This window comes from Microdochium trichocladiopsis, assembly GCF_020744255.1.
Source record: "Microdochium trichocladiopsis strain MPI-CAGE-CH-0230 chromosome Unknown B0I36scaffold_7, whole genome shotgun sequence".
In the NCBI taxonomy this organism is placed as follows: Eukaryota; Fungi; Ascomycota; class Sordariomycetes; order Xylariales; family Microdochiaceae; genus Microdochium; species Microdochium trichocladiopsis.
Window position 1 is genome coordinate 925,920 of NW_025763550.1, and position 20,427 is coordinate 946,346.

The following is a 20,427-nucleotide window of genomic DNA, read 5'->3' on the forward strand; positions in this document are numbered from 1 at the left end:
AGTCGTCGCTCATGTCGCAAAATCTACCGATAGGGCACCACTCGTATTGCTGAAAGGCCATGTGGTGGGAAGATTGAACTGGAGCCGCGGCCAAAGACCGCGCTGGGTCTTTGCTTGGAAGCTGTCTGCTCCGCCGGAATGGCGGCAGGTTCCGTCCGGCTGGGTCGATTTGGCCCTGAGCTGAAAACTGGTGGACACGATGAGTGGCTCAGGATTCCCAGGATCAGGGCTGCATGACAACCCAGAAGCAGAAGGTCTGGATGGTTTGGTGACGCGCTGTCCGGGGTTCCATGGAGCAACACTCGTTTGGTCTTTGGACGGCCAACTGCCGGCGCGGCCAGGACCACCCGCCAGCTGACAAGGCTGTCTGTCCCGCTGTCTCCGACCATCGGCCACTCCAACGCGATTTCCAAGCATTGCAGAAAGTGCCCCGCGTGGCAACGACAAAAGTGTTTTGACGGCGAGGGATACTTCAGCAACAACCACCACCGCCAGCACAAACGTCACCTGGGCAGTATCAACTGCACTCACAGTACACTTCAAAGATCGCAGACCAGCCCAGCCATCAGTCTGCCTTTACCAGTCCTAGGAGAGCCGCGACGCTACGATGGAGAAAGACAATGCCAACCCCACCATCCTCAACACGTCGCAGCTGCCGACTCGTCAGCGCAAAGGTGGCAGTGCCTTTTCCAGGAGCCGTGATGCGCTGTTGGCTGCTACACCACTGGCGCCTCCCTCATACCTCGACAGCCCGATATATAAACTCGAGTATGGGTCGAGCATAGGCGTCGAGTCTGATAGCGACAGCGATTTCGGCCCCGAGCCCATCGACGAGCAAGAAATCTTTGGTGTGTTTCTTCCGTCATGTAGCACGGTACTCGCTTACCACTTCTGGTTCAGGAGCTAAACCATCCTTTAGACCTCATCTCGACCATTTCCGACCCCGAGCATCCTCTCACTCTTGGCCAGCTTGCTGTAGTAAACTTACCCGACATCGACATCACCCCTGCACCTGCGCCTGCACGCCCATCTGATGCCTCACGGTTGACTCGGGTCCTCGTCAAGATTACACCCACCATCACCCACTGCTCGCTTGCCACCGTCATCGGTCTCGGTGTCAGGGTTCGTCTTGAGCAGGCCCTTCCGCCCAACTACCGCGTCGACGTCATGATCAAGGAAGGCACCCACAGTCAGGATGACCAGGTCAACAAGCAACTAGCCGACAAGGAGCGCGTCGCAGCTGCGTTGGAAAACGACACCTTAAAAGGCGTACTTGATAAGATGTTGGAGACTTGTGTCTGAGAGGGTCCTGCAGCTGACATATCGCATCTCGTGGTGCTCGTTTTCTTACTATGCCAGGAGCTTCTGATTCAGAAAGACGCAATCACGAAGGCGCTCACACTGCCCGATGTGCAGGAGAGAGATGCGCTGCTTCATAAGGTGCCCTTCATTCCAGCACTTATGTTTCCTCGGCTCAGCTCAAGGGGCATGGCACGAAGGTTCACCGCAAACGACAAGGATTTCGAGACACACCGGTCTGGTTGATGTCCATGTTCCAGCGTTCCGAGGGCGGCGCAATATTGCGGTTTCAGCACGAGGACGCCTTCCAACGCCCGTGCATGTTTGACCATGCTTACAGTGGCTGGGTGGCATTGGTCTTCGACCTGCTGTGATGGGTCAGTTGGGGTTCAGCGTCAGCCATGCCATGCTCACCCCTTGACCACTGATCGGCCTAAGCATTGCGATTCATTCTGCTTCTTGTCTTCGACACATCCTTCGGTGCGATGAGAAAGTATGCCTCTACCTCAGGCTAGGCAATGTACCAGAGGCGCCTGCATTCCGACAGTCGCATTGCTCCCTCACAGCTTCAGAGTTCGAATGTTATCGCGCTCGGTAGCTCACAGGAAGCTTGCCCAGCACGATTCCTCGCCCATGCCTCAGCTGCCTGTGGGCCACGCGTGGGCCAGGTGCTCAAAGGTGGAACGCGAGAAGGGGTTAGTTTACGATATTATAACTGGTGTCCCGCAAGGCAGGCGTGTCTCGTTTTGTTTTGTATCTGAACAGCCTGCCAGATCCGAGGCTCATCACTGGCGTGTAGCTGGGTCAGCCCTGGTCACTGATTGCAGGGACTTGCTGCACCGCGATCCATATCCTACCAATATCTGACCAATCTCCTCCCTGGACTACTATACTTTCTCACTGTGAGCCCATGAGAAAATGCCGTATTTGCGCTTGGGAAAATGTCCTTAATTCGCTCTGCCTGCGCCAAACTTCTCGCCTCTCATGAAGGGAAGATAACCCGCATTGTTGCGTATGCTGAAACCACGATGCTGAACCACAGGGGCGCCAAGCGTCCCAGTGTTTCCATTGCTTGATGCAACATATAGCTCTCCAGCTAGCAAATTTTGGCAGCCCGGGCAGGGTTATTCCTCCCTATTCAGGCAATCTACTTGGTGGGATGATGTTGTGATTCAGATCACAGCGATAGGCTGGTTGCGAGATACTACCTAGCACCAAGTATGATAACGAAACCTGTGATTGACAAGCCGCTATGCCAGCACGCAGAAAGAAACCCTCAAGGCGTGCCGAGACACCAACGACTAGATATCCACATGAAGGGGCCGCCCAGAGGAGTTCTCCCCACGACTGAGAATTCGACACGGTGGCGCGCACGATACAGCTTGGAGTCCTATTAGACCGCTGCGAGTCCAGGACGACTGGTTTTTGTGCGGAGGAACTTTGGCAGATGGCGATTATCTTCGGCCGAGAAGCCCTGTCCCTTGTCCCTCGTCATCCCACCCCACCTTGTCAGGATTGATCCTGCACAATGGCGCCGGCAATGGGGATCCAGTTATGCTTGGTAAACACTCTGTAAGCCAAGCACACGGCAGCCCTTGCTTTTTTCCGTTCTCAGCCAGTGTTCCTGCTCAACTCAAGTCCAGACGGCTCTCTCAATGCCCAACCTGATGGCCTATCTGTAGGCAGGCGAGGGCCCTGCCGCCGTCGTTGCAGTGGATTCTGGGCCCCCAGCCGCCCGGGTTGCCCCGAAACTCTCCACAGCTGTGTCCCATCCAGTCTTGAGAGGACATTGTCTGAGATTTGACACAGCAGTGTGATCTGGTACGACAGATGACAGATGCGTGAATGATTTGCAGAACAGCAGGGCGCGCTCGGTTGAAACATTCCATCGTTCTTCTAGACCTCATGCTGGGTGGGATAACGAGCGGTCTCCGTTGCAGGGATCCGTCAAGAGACAAGGGCGGCAGTTTCCCCAAAAAGGCGGCCAACTTCTACTACCAACGACGGCCGTCACTCCTTGTTCTCTCTGTCTCTGAATCGCTAGCGTCACTAATCGGTCAGCCTGTCAAGATTCTCGGGCACCTTCTCTACAACATCACCATGCCCCACTAACAAGCTGGGTCTTGTCCAAGGTGGATGGACAGATCGGTGGTGGAGAGCCGAGGCTCCGACGGAGTCGAGATGACCTGATGATGGCTCTCCCGGTGGGCACTTACTTGCATGATGGAGTAATACCTTGCGACGGTCGGCTCAGCGACCGGTGACGATACACGGCACGGACCAGCACATGTCAAAAATAACGGGGGCAATGTCAAGATAACCAGGTGTAACAGTACAACCGACTGGGGGCAAGAATCAGCACAGAGGGACGGACCCTCAGTTATTTCCAGCTGGCAAGGCCTCCATTCCATGGCCTTCTCCCCCACAACGCCACTGGGACATCAAGAGAAACTCGAACCCAGTCCTACATGCTGGCCTCCACAGGGGAGGGGGGGCTCCGGACCACCATCAGTTACATCGCGATGAAGCTGTTTTGGATCTCGCCCTTGTATTTTGCATGGCCCATTTCGAACGAGCGCGACTGCACCGGCAATGTCGCATTCTCTGCCACCGTGACACCCGCACGGATGTAGATATCAGGCACCGTCTCTTGTCCACGAACGAGCCCTAGCGGGACAGGGTGGTGCTTCATCTAGCTTTTATCAGCCTCATTTTGTATCAGACCCCAGAATGATATCTCTCTTCCCCACATGTACACGACGTCTGGCAACCACGCCGGACCTTGAACCCTGAGCCCAGAAGGCCTCTTCTCCATCATCTCCACCACAAGCGCGCGTTCTTCTCCGTAACCCGCTCCACCTACGGGCTCGCCCCGTCGCCGCCGCCGCCGCCAACGGGACCACCCAGCGCGCCGCTTTCGAGCAAGGACTGGTACAGCTCTGGTTCGAGGAACTTTGCGACGCTGACATCCTCGCTGAGGCCCTTGCGGCGGCGCGTCTTGAGGACGAAGTCGCGCGCCGTGGCCTGCGCGTCGGCAGCCTGTAAGGGCCGCAGCACGACGTCCCGGTCCAGCGGGTCGCCGGGCACCTTTTGCCACTTGTCAAATACGAGGCTGATGGTGCCCATGCCCTGAGTCTGGATGCGGAACTCCGTCTCGTACCCGAACGAATCGATGACGGGGATCAGTCCCTCGACACGGTACAGCGGAGTGCCGGCGATGGGCCCGTCAGAGAGGACGTGGCCTCTCCGCCGGCCGATCGTGTTGTATATCGTCGACAGCGCATCCTGGGTGCCTGTCATCGAGCATGCGTATAGGGGCTCCATGAGTCGTGGCGAGGCCATCAGGAACGAGCTGTAGCATGTCCTGCGTGCCGTCGGGATGATCTGGCCACCACCGCGGAAGATGGCTTCCTGCGCGAGCGAGGCGTCCATGATGCGGAACTTTGTATTGCGAATGGCTATTCATAGATTCTTGGTCAGTGGAAATAGCCAGACATGGGTTTGCTGTTTGCAATCGCCATTATCAGGTTGCCCCTGCCGAGCGAAGCCAAACGTATTTGAGCCCTGGACTCCTCGCCATCGAAAGTGGGCGGGCCGCAACAACAGTCCACAATCTCGGGAGGAGTCCGTCCTCTCAGGTATGTGCAGGAGCAACACATCCGGCATTCTCCAGACTCGGCAGCGGCAGGCGTGGCCTGGAGCGGCACGAATGCTTGGCATACGGCGAGAGCTGTGCTCTTTCGAGACTGCCTCGATTGACATTTGCCGGGAACGTGCCGGAAGCCAGCGCTCGGCCACTCCACCAGACCCTGGTTCTATCCAAGGACCCTGGACATCCTTGGTCATGGGTCCCAGGAGCCTGGCTTCAGGAGGTCTTGGCGGGTTGGGCGAACTCCAGCGGAAAGCCAGGAGGTGGCTGTGGGAATGGCGGAGCCCACACCGGCAGTTTGACATCGGGGATAAGCAATGCGAAAAGACACAGGCACAACGTGGGGCAGTGAAGCTCGTGCTGCCATGGAGCGCACGTCATGCCCCATGAAGTGATCCATGTGTGTAGTATCGCGAACTGGGACACAAAGAAAGAGGAATGACTCACGTTCTTCACAGAGGGGACCTTCTCGTGTCGCCCAGCTGAAGCCCTGCCGTATCGTTTCGCGCACGCTGCGCAGCAGAGATTTGTCGACCTGTTGGCATCCCGGCAGCATTAGCGTTGGCCCTACATGTGGTTGCATCATGCGCGTCGATTGGCGTGAACGACCCATAGCAATTTGCCACTCTCACGGGGTTTTGCAAAGTTTTCTGCATGGCAGCTGCAACCTGGAATACGGGGATGCGCAGGTATGACTTACCTCGGAGGGCAGCGTGTCGTCCTGCAAGATGTTCGGCCCCGTCTCGTCCGGTCCGAAGGCCCAGATGCTCCTCGCAGCCAGCAGGTCCCAGCCATACTTTTCCTCGAAGAATTTGGCTACTTTGCGTGTTCCATCGCGCATCTTGACACGACCACTTTCGATGTCTTCGGCGATGCCGTCGTCCAATGGCTCGGCGACCATTGTGATCTTGTTCTTCTTGTTTGGTGTAATGGCGTAGCAGTTCGTGGCAGACATCTCATCCACAGTCTCACAGAATCGTGTGACAGGATCCGAGACTTTGATTTCCATGTCTGCGTACTGTCTCCGTAGATCGTGGAGTACAGAATCCATATACAATTCTCCTGTTCCTAATATGATGTGCTCTCCTGACTCTTCCACCTTTGTCGTGACGAGGGGATAGCTTTTGTTGATTTTTCGCAGGCCGTCGAGCATCTTCGGGAGTTCTGATGGGTTGATCGGCTCGACAGCAATCTTGAGAACAGATTCTGTGAAGTGAGATATCGGCCTGAATATATAGGCGTCTTCGTCATCTTCGAGCTTCATCGGGACAATCGTCGCAGTCTTCACGATGGAGTTGTCGACGCCGGCGAGGAGTGCGAAATTGCCAGCAGGTATGCCGCTGGTCTCAACGTTGTAGCGTGTCTCTGCGATGAAGACATCCGCAATCGTCGCCACCGTCATATCTTCTTCGTCGTCAATGGAGTAGCCTTCGCCCAAGACACGGACTTGGGCGCCTGGGCGGGCAATGCCACTCATCACACGGCCGAAGGAGTAAAAGCTCTTCGCGTCTGGGGTGTTGAAGAGCTTCGTGATTTGCATGACCAGCGGGCCGTCCTGGTCACACTTCCGCATGGACTCTGCAACCTTGGTGTCCAGTGGACCGGTGTAGTATCGCTCCAGCATGCGTTCCGCGCCAGATGCTGGCGAAGGGATGTGCTGGACAATCATGTCGACGAAGCCCGTCGATGGGCCGAAGAATTGCTCGCAGACCAGTTTGAGTAGAGCCTTGGCGTCTAGCTTATACTGCGATGGCTTCAGCACGATGCCGACGATTGCGAGCGAGTCCTTGAGATCCTCAGGGCTCTGGCTAATGGTGACCGAGAAGACCTTGTATATGGGTTCGAGGACGAAACGCACAAAAGACCTGGCTGCTCTGGTCTCCCCAGGGAGCGGTTTCCTGCTGAACGTCCTCTTCTTGGGGTTGAAGTAGACATCGCCCCAGAGTCTCTTCGCGAACTCGACCGAATTGACTCCCGGGTACATGTCGGCATACATCTTGGCAAAAGATGGAAGGGTGAAGCACCAGCCCATGCTGCTGCATGCGAAGAGGACGTTGCCCTTTTCTGGGCTGACTCGCCGCTCGGCACCAGAGCCTGGTATCGTGTTCTCTATGACAGTATTGACCTGTTCGATGACGTGCTTCAGCTTGAAATAGGCATCGACTGGCGGCAACCGCAGCTCGAGAATCAATCGATCCATCTTGTTGAGAATGAGAACCAGCGGCAGGCCTTCCAGCACTGCGTGCTTGATAATCTTCTCCGTGTTGACGCCAACGCCTTCTACCACGTCAACGACGAGCGCAACGCCGTCGACCAGTCGCAAAGCCGCGGCAACCTCGTCGACAAAGTCGACATGGCCAGGCGTGTCGATGATGTTGAGCAAGTGCGACTTGCCCTTGGTGCTTTGCAGGACCAAGCTCATGGGCGCGGCCTTGGCGGAAACACCCCTCTCGCGCTCGACGACGGTGACGTCTGTGTATCTGAGCTGCTCATCGCGTTTCTTGCCCGTCCTGTGCTCGAGCCGATGGGCGATATTGTGTGTCTCAAGGACAAGCATGTCCATCAAAGCGGTCTTTCCGTGGTGTAAATTGCCGGCTAGAGCGATGTTGCGCATTTGGTCGGGAAAGTTCATGAGATCGGTCATGAACTCGCGGTCAAAGTAGACTGGGGGCAGATCGGTCTCCTCGACGGAGAATTTCTTGACTTCAACGGGCGCAATGATGGGCTGCGTTAGTGGTTGCGCGTCCTCTTCCTGGACCATGGTCTCGACATCCTCGCCGTAGACCTGCTGAGCGGTCGGGTAGTACTGCTTGTCCTCGTGAAGGATGACGGCGTTAGAAGGCCCGTCATCGTCGACCTGCATCAGCTCCTGGTCGGCAGCGTCGCGGTCCGACTCATCGTCCTGGTCGAGGTACGCGTTGGCATCGACACCCTGCTCCGACTCTTGCTCTGAGGCGTCGGCATCCTCGCCGATGAAGTTTCCAAACTCGTCATACAGGTCGCCCATGATGGGCGGAGAGGATCGCAGCGGGCGCTGCAGCTACGCGCAAGCGGCCGTCAATGGTCGTCGTGGCAGGTATCGGGACGATGGGTTTGCCTTTGTCGGTAGACTGAGCGACCCGAAAAAACGTTGCCGAGGTTGAAGCGCAAGAGCCGCGGCTTTTGAGTCGGCGCCGCGAGATTGTATGCTTGGCCGCCAGAGATGCGCACTCTGAATTGGCAATGCGACGGGTTGGTGACAAAAGGTGCAAGTGCTCGACTGGAGCTTGGTTAAGGCCGATCCAAAAAAGCGCCCGTGACGGGGTGCTCTGACGGGCGAAAAAGGGCCAGGCTGAAGAGGCTGCTACATGATTGGCGGAGCGTGGGGGGCTGCTGCAAGGCTGCGAGGGAAGTGACGCCCCTGGAGAGACGCCCTGGGCGTAGGCTGTAGCACTCAGTATATAGCGGGCCCAACCGCCTGTGGCTGGTGGTGTGTGTGTGTCTCTGTGCCTGGAGGGAGGGGAGGGGCTCACCGTGCAGCGACGTCGGAGATGTCGGCTGACCAAGACAGAGGCCTGGCAGGCCCTCGGTCAGCCTCTGATGCCGGAACTGCCAGACGCGAGTTCATGCAATGGAACAGTGACGCCGCCTGGCATCGCAATGGGCGGTGAGGCGGGTGAGCACCAGTGCGCCTCTGCTGAGTGAGCCGAGCTGCCACCAACACACGCCATGGCTGGCGAACCCTCGCAAGCACACTGAATCAGGCAGGGAGGGGCAGCACCTTTCGATGTTCCTGGCAGGGGCGGGTCGGCCCCAGAATAATAATTCGCTGGACCCTCCAGAGCTGCTCGACTAGCAGCAGATGGCCGTTGGGACCGTCCACGCTGCTCAACCACCACCAGAGCGACCCCTTTCGGCCTCCATCGTGACTACTTCTGCCTCTTCTCCTGCTTCGTCACTCCCAAACGAGAGGTCTCGCTGCTCCTACGCCTCTGCTGCCTTCTTCCCAAACCCAGAATACCACCACTGCCCGTCATGTCTGGCCTCCCCGCCGTCTACATCGCCTCTGTGGCTCGCACGCCCGTCGGCTCCTTCCTGGGGTACGCTCCCCTCTGTGCTTCGAGTTTGCGTCTGCGGCTTCCAGACAGATGGACTGACAGTGCTTCTTCCTCGTCTTCGCAGATCCCTCTCCAGCCTCAACGCCATCCAGCTCGGATCTCACGCAATCAAGGGTTCGTTCTCCCTCGTCCGACCCTTTGCTACAACACAACAGCAACAAGATCACTAACTGCAGTCGATCGAAAATAGCTGCCGTTGAGCGTGTTCCCCAGATCAAGCCCGAAGATGTCGAGGAAGTCTTCTATGGAAACGTCCTTTCAGCCAAGTAATAATACCCCTCCGCCCTGTCTGGCACGTCTACATCTCCAGCTGCGTCCACGAGACTGACACACGCTCCCATGTGCCCAGCTTGGGACAAGCTCCCGCCCGCCAGTGCGCCATTGGTGCCGGCCTCTCTGACGGTGTCGTCGCCACCACCGTGAACAAGGTCTGCGCCTCTGGTCTCAAGGCCACCATTCTCGGTGCCCAGACCATCATGACTGGCAACGCCTCCATCGTCGTCGTCGGCGGTACCGAGTCCATGTCCAACACCCCCCACTACCTCCCCACCTCGCGCTCCGGCACCAAGTTTGGCGACCAGACCCTCGTCGACGGCATGCTCAAGGACGGCCTGACCGACGCCTACGCCAAGGAGCACATGGGTCTCGCTGCCGAGCTCTGCGCCACCGAGCACAACCTCTCGCGTGAGGCTCAGGACGAGTACGCCATCGAGACGTACACTCGCGCCCAGAAGGCCACCAACGACGGCATCTTCGCCAAGGAGATTGCCCCCGTCGAGGTCAGCGGTGGCCGCGGCAAGCCCGCCATCCAGGTCACCCAGGATGAGGAGGCCAAGAACCTCAACGCCGAAAAGCTCAAGACCGTCCGTCCCGTCTTCAAGCCCAAGGACGGCTCCGTCACTGCTGCCAACGCTGCCCCTCTCAACGATGGCGCGGCTGCTCTTGTACTCATGTCCGAGGCCAAGGTCAAGGAGCTCGGTGTGACCCCCATTGCCAAGATCCTCGGCTGGGGTGACGCTGCGCGCGACCCAAGCCGCTTCACCATTGCTCCTGCGCTCGCCATTCCCAAGGCTATCAAGCATGCGGGCCTGACCGAGAAGGATGTCGACTACTACGAGATCAACGAGGCCTTCTCCGTCGTTGCCCTCGCCAACATGCAGCTTCTTGGCCTCACCAGCGAGAACGTCAACGTCTTTGGCGGCTCCGTCGCCATTGGCCACCCTCTCGGTGCCTCTGGCGCCCGCATCCTTACCACTTTGACCACCGTCCTCCGGGAGAAAAAGGGCAAGATCGGCGTTGCTGGCATTTGCAACGGCGGTGGTGGTGCCAGTGCTCTCGTCATCGAGAACCTGCAATAGACGCTATGGCCAATGAGTATATGGACAATGAATAAAGGGAAATGGGAATTTAGGCAATGAAAAGCTTTCGAAAGCGACTTATATCCCGTGGGTGTCGAGACACGCACGGATGGAAACATATCTAATACAAATATGCATATAGAGACATGACGAAACAAACTTACTGCAGAAGAGTGAACCAGGACCCTAACTATTCGGCAATTCTATCTACATGCAAGGCTCGAGAATGACTGACGGATGTGTTTTTCCAACGGATCTCGCACCATTCAACAAGAAGAGAGTTTGGGAAGCTGTGATACAAAGCACGTATTTGTGCCGCTTGACGTATTCTTAGCGGTGATCAATTGAGCTCGATACCTCCTACTTGAATACAGCTCTGTAAACTGCGCCGTTGAACGCCAGCTTTCGTCTGAAGGAATGAAGGAAAGAAATGGAAAAAATGAGAGACGACAAGACTTATGTAGTGTACCATAGTGGAAATGAGAAAAAAAACATGAGCGTGAATGCGCAATGCCCTTCCGACGCAGAATCCCAGATCCGACCGAGCATGGTCGGCTTTTTGTTTTTCAAACCATCCCGCCCCTGCGCCTCACCTTTCCGGCCCTGTTCTTTCTGACGACTATCACTCGCTCAGGCTACGCCCGAGGAGAGGCAGAACGGTGATAGGAGGCAACCATCCGCTGGTGCGTGTGAGCCACAGAGAAAGAATGGGAAAACAAACCCTCCTCTCACCGGTCAATCTCCATCTCTCCGCCCCCAACAGCACTGGCATCGCCACCGCGCAGGTTGGACGTTGGGATCTCGCCGTCCTTGACCCATTTCTGGAATTTCTCATTGACAGCCTGTACCTCGTCCTGACTTAAGCCGCGCATCCAGGCGTTGTTCATAACCATCTTCTCGCGGAAGCGCTGGCTGCGGTGCTCCGAGAGGTTCGCAGCGTGCTCCTCCGTCTTGACCTTGCTGCCTTGCTCGGCCGCAGCGTTGCCAGAAGCACCACTCTCCTTGTCGCCACTACCAGCGGCGCTACCATTGGCGGTAGTACTACCGTCAGCACCGGAGCCGTCTGGAGTCCAGTAGATGAAGAACTCAGACGTGTTCTTTTCCCACACAATCTGGTTCGTGTTGAGGCAGATCCGCAAGACCAGGCTTTCGTCGTACTTGAGCGGCTTGGGCGTGCTGCCGTCATCTGAGTCCGTCTCGCTGGATGGCAAGTTGCGTGCGAGCACTGTCTTGCGGAGACGAGATCGCGAAACACCCTCTGTGGGATCAACGCGCATATATGAAGAAATATAGTACTGCCAACGCTCACGCAATTCCATCTCATCCATGTGGAACGTCGTCTCGTCCCGTTGCAGCCAACGAACGGTAGCTTCCCGCTTACTTGGAAACTGTGTTGTGCTCGACCGTTAGTGCCTGCATGTACATTTACGCATAAGTGATGTGTGACTTACCCAGCAAATGACAAACATGTCGTTGTCCTTGATGCACTTCTCTGCAAACTTGCGCGCGCTGATCTCGGTCTGGTAGCTGGTCTCCTCCTGCTGCCGGCTCGTCAAGAATTGCTGAATCAGGTCTGGAGTCTTCTCCTTGGCATCAGGGCTGGTGCAGACCAGTGCCGAGCGGCACATTGTGCGCATCAGATCCTGGATCGTGTAGAGCGTCCATCCCTTCTTGAGGTAGTATCGCCGAAGTATTTCCTGATACCTATTTTCGTCGACCTCTCCAGTGATGAAATCCTCAATCAGCTCGACGGTCTTAGGCCAGAACGATGCCGGATCTTTCTCATCGAAGTAGTTAATCTCGTTGATGGACAATCCGATCTCCTTCGCCACCTGCTTCATCTTCGCACGCTTAATCTCGACCATGACGCTGTCGGGGCTGGCATCTTTAACTTCTTTCAGTCTCTTGTAGATTGTCTGGAACAATGTGATAAACACATAGATCGTCTGGTTGCAGAAGAAGTTGTACCAAGGGCGAGGGAAAAACCCGTCCGCCTTGAGCTCTCCGTCAGCATCCAGCAGTGGGTTGTCGCCCTGCACCACGGTGGCACGCGGGACGGTGGGAAGCCACCGCTCGTTCGAGAGCTGGGCAGGCGCAGACTCGTCAGGAGCTTCGGCCATTTCTTCCTCGTTTGCAGAGGTGACATCTGGGGTGGTCTCCTTGCTACCAGAGTTGGTGCTGTCTTCCTTCTGGTTCCTGCTCTTTGTGCCGCTTCGACCAGGATCGAGCACACCACGGAGCAGGTCAGACTTCTTGCCGTTGCGACGGGAACGGCCGTTGGTGAGCTCGGCGGGAAGCTGCTCCTCGGAGTCCTCTTCGGCGGACTCTCTGTCAATATCATTGAGCCGCTCTTGGACCTTCTCCTCGGGCAAGTCGAAGAGCTGCGGGATGAAAGATTCAAAGAACTCAATCATCCGCTCCTTCTCGGCGTTGCTGTGCAGACCTGTGTTCATCACATACAGCACCAGAAACCTGAGCATGTCGAGGATGAGATCCTCATCGCTGAAGTCATAGGAGAACTGATAGCGAGGAAGCTTGTTCTTAGCGCTACGCAGACGCCTTTGCTCTTCGTGCTTGGTTTTGATGACGTCGACAATGTGTTTGGCAGAGAGATTTCGCTTGTCGCTTTGTCTAACCTGGATGCCCATGTGGTCAAGACTCTTGAGATGCATTATCTCTGTTTGTGCTTGCCACACCTTTTCCCATTCTCGTTGAGTGAAGCGCCACTCTTCGTCCTTCTGCTTGAGCCGCGCCAGGACGACGGGCACTACCGCAAATGGGTCGAGGAACATGTCATTGACGACTTCGGCGCCCTTTTCGGGCCCGTAGATCTTCTTCAGTACGCGTTTGTAGATGGATGTGCTCGGGCCACCAAGGCCTGGTGGCATTTGGAAATGCTCGCGCTCCTGAGGGCTGAGGTTGAGCATTTGCTGAGCGATGGGCTCGAGAAGCTGGATGCACTTGAGGTTGGCTTCGATATTGAAGTCATAGTCATGGCGCTCCTCCTCGATGCGGTGCAAACCTTCTTCGAATGCATTCTTGCGGTGTGCCACGAAACCAGAATCTTCGGATGCCCATGTGGGATGCGAAGCCCATTCGTCGTTGAGAACAGCATTGCACATCTCATCTCTTCCGCCACATGGCTTGAGTTTCTCTCTGCGAGGCAGTAGCCTATAGCTTGGCCCACTTCCACGGCAGTTGCTCAGAGACACCTTCTCGATCGGGGGCCTGGGCCGATTCTCAATAATCTCGTCCAGTCCCTCGTATCCGACAAAGTTCTTGAACCACTGCATGAGCTCTGGGTTGCCTCCGATGAACTGGCTGGCCTTGTGAACCAAGTCATTCGTGTCGATAAGGCTCTGGGAGTACATGTTGCAGAGCTTTAGGAATTCGTTCATGGTAGATCTGTTTCCGATGTACTTCTTGACCTTCTCGAAAAACCCAAGCTCTTCGGCAGTGGCATTGCTTGACGAGGTAGGCGGTAGTGGCTCAGGCATGACAGGTGTGAGTGTAGGCTCTATGGATGGCGCATCTGCGAGAAGAGATTTGTGGTTGACCTTGGGTCGTTTGCTGCTGCTGCCAACTCCTGGGATCGATCGCGTGGCGGGGATGGGGCTGTCCATGGCAACGGGCGCGGCACTCGGGGTGGGCGGAGGCAATTGCTTGTCATTCCGCGGTCGCTTCTTGTTGTCCTTGGTGGCGCTTGCCGGAGGTGCGAAGTTGCCTACCGGGGGCAGTTTCTGGCCATCCCTCGCAGTGTGTGAAGGCTGGGGAGTGCCTTGGGCAATTGGCCCGAGCCCGCCGAGCATGTCTTCGGCCCGCTGGTGATTACCTTTGCTGGACGCAGCGGATTCGGGCAAGAACTGCTTGAAATCTTCAAGAAGATCCGGAGCAGTGTTGAAGAGGCTGGTGACCTGCGCGTATACGTCCTGGATCGGCTTTTGCTCGCGTTGGTACGTTTGTAGTATTTCGAGGAACTGTTTGTATATCTCGGGTTTGTCCTGGAAACGGTTCTGTGCCCGTGGTCAGTCAAACTGTTTGTGCAGTCTCAAGCTAGGTCAACGCGTCATACCTTTATCTTGTTCACGTAGCTGATAGCGTGATTGAATTCAACCGGCCCGCGCTTCTCCATATTGGCTTGCTGAGAGCCGGCGCTGCCGTTCGGTCCCCCAAGAGGACCAGTCGGGGTCGGTGTGAGAGCGCTGCGTGCATTAGGGACGTTTGGAGTTGTCGATGCGTTCTGCGGTGCTCCTCGGCTGTGCTGCTGAGGATCTGGCCCTGCCGGGTTGTTGAGACCACCAAGAAACAGGCTCGGGCCAGCCGCTACAGGATTGCTGAAGGCTGCTTCCGGGCTCTCGATGCTGTGTTGCGGCTGCGACTGCTGCCAGTTGGCTGGGCGATGGTTGAAAAATGGACCTCCTGAACCACTCTGTGCGTGCTGGCCGTCAGGTTGGGCGGCTCTTCCTGTAATAGACTGGACGGTTGTGCCCATTGGGGTCGTGACTCGGATCGTGTTTGGGTCGTTCCCAGCTCCGCATTCTATCCGGTAGCCAGGGGGGAGGAATGTGTTGAAGCCTTGAATCAAGTTTGGATGCCCGGAGAAGAGCTCCGAAACTCGGTTGATTACACCTGGGGTATCGATGCTATTGCGCAGCATCCATGTTAACCTTGCGTTCAAGTAGTACCACTGGTCGCGTGGAATTTTGACTTACGTCTGACTCTTGAAGTCTTTCATAATGTCAAGGAATTTGTTGTAGACATCGGGCTGATCCGAGAATTGAACCTTGACTTGGTCAAGATAGCTAAGGGCGTCCTGTAATGAAGGTGACGTTAGCGATGCGAGGCAGGCGGCGTGTTTTATGGGCTAGTGCATGAACACAAGGAGGATTGGCAGCAGGGCTAAGCAGAGCTAGAAGAATGCTGGCCGACCTCCCAGAAGAGTCTGAGCGCAGCAGCGGAGACATGGTTATATGGTCCGCAATGAAGTGTACACTTGCGCCTGCACACGAACACCAAAGGGAGAAGCTTTGTGGGAAGAATTTGCGGCACGGCGATGCTTCGCGTCCGCCAAGTGGGACGACCAAAGCGCGCTGCTGCATCGCAACCCGCTGGCCAAAGGCAAGCCGGACTCGCAGAAAGTATCGCTACGACGGAGACACGTACGCAGGTCCGGGCAGCTTTAAACTAATTGCCAGTAACGAGCACAGAAAGAGAATGACCAACTTACATTCAAGATTGGCTGTTGTCCTTGAGGCAGGGCAGAATTGTTCGCGGCATTCTGTGGTGCCTGCGCCGCATTTGGTGATGGACCGGGAGGGCCGCCGCCGAAATGATGTCCTTGTGGTGGGCGACTCGCGCCATCTTGAAGAGGTCCGCCGAACGGCGCACTCGAGCCGCTCGCCGGCCCACCGTGTGGTCCTGGGCCTCCGAGCGCGCCAAACATTTGACTCGAGAGGTTCTGTGCATTATGAGGCTGCGTTCGGCTCGCGTCGGGGCCGTAGGCAGACGGGCCGGGTGGGTGGCCGGACGGCATCGAGGAAGCAGCGCCGCCGTGGTTGGCGAGCAGGCCGCCAGGACTGTGGATCGCGCCCGAGACTCGGGAGGCTACAGGCTGGTGTATCGGGAGGGAAGCGGCATTGCTGTGATGAGGCGCCCCGGCGGGATAAGGATCGCGGTGGTGATGGCGATCCGCCGAGTCTCGCTCGGGGTGGCCGTCGTCGGGACGGGAATTCATGGCGCTGCGCATTCGAGGGCTTTCGGGTCGGTCGCGAGACTGTTGAAGGACGTCAGTGGTGGTCAGAGCGTGCGGTCTCGAGAAGGGCAATGGAGAAGACGCCTGAGCATCGTGTCCAAGTCGGCAACAAGACCTGGTCGTCGGAGGGGAGACAGCTCTGCTGGGCATGGGAGAGCTATGTGCAGCAACGGCTCGCCTCTGACGAGATGTGGCAGGCCGACGACGGAGAGAGGGAGCAGAGGGAGGGGCAAGGGCGAACTCACGGTCTACATGAATGCGCTCGACATGTGGGAGCGATGGAAGGGAGATGGACGCGTGCCGCCCCGGGCACAAGAGGGTGCGATGAGGTGGGCGGGCTGGTTGTGGTGCTCGTGGTGGGAAAGCACTTTTCGAGGAGGGAGGAGGAGGCAGGGGACGACAGCGCAGCACGAAACTGGTTGCTCCCCGACTCCTGTCCCGGGGATGAGCTGCGCTAGTGCAATGGCACCACGACCAGCCAGGCCCGGCGAGGCCCTCTGATTGGCCGCGCACCGCCATGTCGCAAAGCGCATCCAGCCCAGAGCTTTCCGCGTCGCGGCACCGATAACGATAAGCACCGGATGATCCCCGGCGTGCCTGCCGATAAGGCCTGCGGCGCGTTGGTGGTGTGTGACGTCGAGTCGAGTCCTTCGGGACTTGATCAACCGCCGCCTGATTGGGCAGCGCATCCTACCACAGACCATGAATGTCACTTGCAAGATCCATGCAGTCCGTAAAGCACAACTGCCATTCTTTACATCTTGCAAGCTGGGCATTCCAGTCAAATACAGGCTGTCTACACTGATGCGGCTTGTGCCTCTTTGCCCGCCTGCTTGGCTACCTTCTCGTTCTTCCTCTTCTCGTCCCGCTGCTGCTGCTTAGCCTCGGCCGCTACACGCTCATCCTCCCATTTTGACCAGGCTTCTGCAAGCACTTCTCTATTCCACGTGGTCGTCGTCAACTTGCGTATGCTGTACCAGTGATACAAACAAAATACGCTGGCGTGCATAATGGCAGTGACGGAGCAAAATGTGTCAGCCTGCAATCGTCTCTCGTCCACGTCCATGTGCACGCGCCTGCACCAGATATGAGGGAGGTTACTCACAAGCAGCAAACACCCATAGTCCCGCAGGCCAAGCTAATATCCTCCAGGACGGCCAGCGTGGCCTGGCTTGTGGAGAGGGCGAGCCCGAACAGCCCTCGCCGCCGCTCATCGTCGTCCGGTGAAACATCAAAGATGACATATGCGTCGTCATCAGGGTTGGAAAAGGCAAACATGAGCGGAAAAGCCGGCAGCCAGGCCACTGTGGACAGAGCTAGAATCACGTAGTACCAGGTTGGCGGGCGCGGATCTGTTGCCGCCCTCGGGCTCGTAGGAGGCCCGGGCAAGAAAAAATGCAGGCAGCCCTGGTGCTCATCGTCAGACAGTTGCTCCACGAGCTCTTGCTTCACATTTGGGCGGGAGGGGAGGAAGACACTCACAATGACGACGTTGTAGATGGCAGCTGCTCGAAGCCCACCTGCGGGATGCTTTGAGATGACGCCCGCAGCCAGGCCAAGGACGGCCATGGAGACGAACCATCTGCCAATGCCCACGGTCAACATGCGGTCGTATATGTGCTCAATGGGGTTCTTGGGCTCCTTCGCTTCCGTAGCCGTGTCACTCTGCCTATGTTCCTCCCGTGCTGTGTCGGCTCTCTCGAGGTTTTCTGGTGTTGATCTCGCAGCCATTGTGTATGATTCACGGGATCTACCGTATATGCAGGTTCGGTCGGGCCCAAGCGAAAGTCGGCTCAAGAATCGAGATACCTTCGCTCTGTATTCTTCGGCCAACGATTTCTTGGCACTGAGGATGTTCACACAAGGCGATATTCGTGAGCAAACACGTGCTAGCAGGGGCGCGGGCGGGACATGAAGAAGAAGAAGAAAAAGATCAAGTTGTCCGTTGTTGATCGTGAGCAAGCATAGAAGTCGGGAGTGGCATGGCAATAAGACGGCCTGAAAACCGCCCGGCAGGCATGAGGCCCTCAGCCGCAGTCCTGACAATTGAGTGCATGATCGGCAGAACATGACATCCCTGCACCCACGATTGAACAATCGCTGGAACCTTGGAAGTCGACGCTTGAATCGCAAACAACACCCGGCAGAGAAAATGATCCCACGGCTGTCATTCTTCTCATGTGTGCCTCCCTCAGCCAACATTATAATAAAGCAGAATGCTTTCGTGGCCTCGCCTGTCTTGGCGCTGCCGGTGCAGGAAGAACCAATTCTCAAGATTGGCACGGCCGAGTCTCACATCCGCACAGGCGCGCTTTGTGCAGTGGGGCAACTTCTCAATAACACCAACATCTCAACCCACCACCACCGCCAAACTCCGGGGATATCTCCCATGTTATCAGCACTGAAGTATCGCCACTGCGGCGCAGGAATCACCATCTCATAGGAAACACCGGTTAATCTCCTTGAGTCTCATTCATACAGGCCTTGCTCTCTCAAGATGCTGCGCCGACCACCGACAGTCCTCAGTCTCACGGCTGAGGACATTGCCGCCTACGAGGACATGCGGGCTCAGAAAGCTTCACTCCAACAGCAGCAGCATCACCACCAGCACCAGCAACATAGTAGCGTGCTACACTCCAGACATCCTATGCCCCAGCAGCAGCAGCATCAGTTGCCCCACCAACAGCAAGGCCGTGCCGCGATGCTGGACACGTCCCCGCGTTCTCCTTCTCCAGTCGGCCTCTCCAGCAGCGCCGACGAGGCCATGGCCGATGCCGCAGACATGACGGTGGACCTTGATGATGAGGAAGATGAAGACGACGAAGACGATGACCATGAAGACTCGTACTATGCACAGAGAAGTCTCCGCAGGGCGGCTGCCATGGACGACCCTTTCGTATCCACAAGCCACCACCAACCCTCATCGCGCGGAGGGGGAGCATCATCATCCGCCTCGACCTCGTCCGCGGCGGCTATGCAGCCAAGAGTGGCCAGTAGTGCTGGTGGCGGGCCAGGTCGGGCAACGGGCACGGCGCGGACCTTGTTTGCCGGCCAGGCACCACGAGCTTCTCGCCTGCAGCGGATCACGGGGGCTGCAGATGGTGGTGCGGCGGCGGGGGGTACCGGATCTGGTCGTGGTGTTCCCGCCGGATCACAGCAAGGAGCGACTCGAGCAACCGCAGCGACGACGGCGCGACAGGCAAGCATCGAGCCCCCCGGCGCGCCGAGTCGGTTGACTCGCAGCCGTGAAGAGCGCATCGGGATCGCTCAGCCCCAACTGCAGGGCGGAGCAGCGGGACTGGGATCACTAGGTGGCAATCCGGCGGGCGGTGCAGCTTCGGGCACGCGGCGAAGGTAGAGTCTTCGCTTAAGGGCGCTGCGGCGAGGAGGCACAGGCTAGGAATGGCACCCAGCGCGGACAGCAGCAGTCGGAGGAGACTGCCTGGGATGATACCAACAAATGTCAGCAACGGGCAGCGAGAAAGAGAGTGAGGGCTCCCGGCTGGGCTTCATGGGAGGCAGTTGCCTAAATGTTAATGCGCTCGGCAACAGCATCGGTCCCGCGTTCTCACACCCACCCCACGAGCTATCATGACATCAGCTGGGCAGGATGCCTGACACTCAGGCAGCAAGTGGAAGTGCGACAAGACAACCGACAAGCTCAACGCTCGAGCTCCATAGTGGCCATCAAAGAGACGACTGTCTCTGATCTGTCGCGAAGGACGTTCCTGCCTCGACACGAAGCATCACGCCATTGTTGCCAACATGAAGAGTCTCGTAGAAGCACGTGTCGCATTACACAGTCAGCGACTCCTCCGGGGGTGGGCGGTAAACACAACTTTGCGCCACCAGGAAATGGAATTGTCCCGTGCTGGTACAAGACCACTCAGGTCCAAAAACCCCCCCGGCGCCAAAGAAATTTCATCGAGTGTAGACGGCGCCACTTCAATACAGAGAGAGGCAGCTCAGCCTCAGCGAAAATGCAGCGGTAGAGCAGTCTGTCTCCGTGTGGACCGAGCAAGGACGTACCAGCCGCCTGCAAGCTTACTTAGTAGCAGGAGAAGAAGAGCAACGAGGTTCTACAATCGGTCGAAGTGCCGTTTGTGCTCGGCACGCCAAGTCTAGATTTGTGAGTGGGCATTGTCAGTCGGTGGAAGTTCCTCAAAGTAGGTTTCCTTCTGCAGCACAGGAAATGCAATGATGGATATTCACACTTGGGCCGGCCATAGCGGGCAGAGCTGCAATGATACTGCAAGGCATATACCACATAAG

At 57.1% G+C, this 20,427-nt stretch overlaps 7 protein-coding genes across 7 annotated transcripts; 4 read left to right on the top strand and 3 right to left on the bottom strand.

Moving 5' to 3' along the window:
- Window positions 1–607: 607 nt before the first annotated feature.
- On the top strand, window positions 608–1,711 carry B0I36DRAFT_412869 (FAM96B-like protein; the record flags this gene model as incomplete). Its single annotated transcript, XM_046161983.1, has 2 exons — window positions 608–848; window positions 920–1,711. The coding sequence occupies 2 exons, from the start codon at window positions 608–610 to the stop codon at window positions 1,300–1,302; spliced, it is 624 nt and encodes a 207-aa protein (XP_046010265.1). The 3' UTR covers window positions 1,303–1,711.
- Window positions 1,712–4,473: 2,762 nt separating this feature from the next.
- B0I36DRAFT_138848 (uncharacterized protein) lies at window positions 4,474–5,457 on the top strand. Its single transcript, XM_046148336.1, has one exon. It carries the CDS (start codon window positions 4,679–4,681, stop codon window positions 5,336–5,338), a length of 660 nt encoding a protein of 219 aa, XP_046010266.1. The 5' UTR covers window positions 4,474–4,678; the 3' UTR covers window positions 5,339–5,457.
- A 5-nt stretch (window positions 5,458–5,462) lies between these two features.
- On the bottom strand, window positions 5,463–8,229 carry B0I36DRAFT_327149 (P-loop containing nucleoside triphosphate hydrolase protein). Its single transcript, XM_046154430.1, has one exon. The coding sequence runs from the start codon at window positions 7,953–7,955 to the stop codon at window positions 5,577–5,579; it is 2,379 nt and encodes a 792-aa protein (XP_046010267.1). The 5' UTR covers window positions 7,956–8,229; the 3' UTR covers window positions 5,463–5,576.
- A 733-nt stretch (window positions 8,230–8,962) lies between these two features.
- On the top strand, window positions 8,963–10,403 carry B0I36DRAFT_247577 (acetyl-CoA C-acetyltransferase; the record flags this gene model as incomplete). The annotated part of the gene is made up of 4 exons (XM_046150321.1): window positions 8,963–9,027; window positions 9,110–9,159; window positions 9,236–9,311; window positions 9,395–10,403. 4 exons carry the CDS (start codon window positions 8,963–8,965, stop codon window positions 10,401–10,403), a joined length of 1,200 nt encoding a protein of 399 aa, XP_046010268.1.
- Window positions 10,404–11,131: 728 nt separating this feature from the next.
- B0I36DRAFT_247264 (uncharacterized protein) lies at window positions 11,132–16,137 on the bottom strand (the record flags this gene model as incomplete). The annotated part of the gene is made up of 6 exons (XM_046150296.1): window positions 11,132–11,367; window positions 11,458–11,791; window positions 11,855–14,416; window positions 14,476–15,046; window positions 15,116–15,216; window positions 15,631–16,137. The coding sequence occupies 6 exons, from the start codon at window positions 16,135–16,137 to the stop codon at window positions 11,132–11,134; spliced, it is 4,311 nt and encodes a 1,436-aa protein (XP_046010269.1).
- A 707-nt stretch (window positions 16,138–16,844) lies between these two features.
- On the bottom strand, window positions 16,845–18,164 carry B0I36DRAFT_327155 (uncharacterized protein). The gene is made up of 3 exons (XM_046154431.1): window positions 17,638–18,164; window positions 17,261–17,562; window positions 16,845–17,153 (listed from the first exon to the last, which is right to left on the bottom strand). The coding sequence occupies exons 1-3, from the start codon at window positions 17,884–17,886 to the stop codon at window positions 16,952–16,954; spliced, it is 753 nt and encodes a 250-aa protein (XP_046010270.1). The 5' UTR covers window positions 17,887–18,164; the 3' UTR covers window positions 16,845–16,951.
- Window positions 18,165–18,281: 117 nt separating this feature from the next.
- Window positions 18,282–19,599, top strand: B0I36DRAFT_138923 (uncharacterized protein). The gene has a single exon (XM_046148337.1). The coding sequence runs from the start codon at window positions 18,653–18,655 to the stop codon at window positions 19,511–19,513; it is 861 nt and encodes a 286-aa protein (XP_046010271.1). The 5' UTR covers window positions 18,282–18,652; the 3' UTR covers window positions 19,514–19,599.
- The last annotated feature ends 828 nt before the right edge of the window (window positions 19,600–20,427 follow it).

Bases quoted from the DNA above. Each gene is read 5' to 3' on its own strand.
- B0I36DRAFT_138848 (XM_046148336.1), top strand. From the start codon at position 4,679: ATGATCTGGCCACCACCGCGGAAGATGGCTTCCTGCGCGAGCGAGGCG.
- B0I36DRAFT_327149 (XM_046154430.1), bottom strand. From the start codon at position 7,955: ATGGGCGACCTGTATGACGAGTTTGGAAACTTCATCGGCGAGGATGCC.
- B0I36DRAFT_327155 (XM_046154431.1), bottom strand. From the start codon at position 17,886: ATGGCTGCGAGATCAACACCAGAAAACCTCGAGAGAGCCGACACAGCA. The intron at 17,563-17,637 runs GTGAGTGTCTTC...GATGAGCACCAG, and splicing joins CCATCTACAACGTCGTCATT to GGCTGCCTGCATTTTTTCTT. The intron at 17,154-17,260 runs GTGAGTAACCTC...TATGCACGCCAG, and splicing joins ACTATGGGTGTTTGCTGCTT to CGTATTTTGTTTGTATCACT.
- B0I36DRAFT_138923 (XM_046148337.1), top strand. From the start codon at position 18,653: ATGCTGCGCCGACCACCGACAGTCCTCAGTCTCACGGCTGAGGACATT.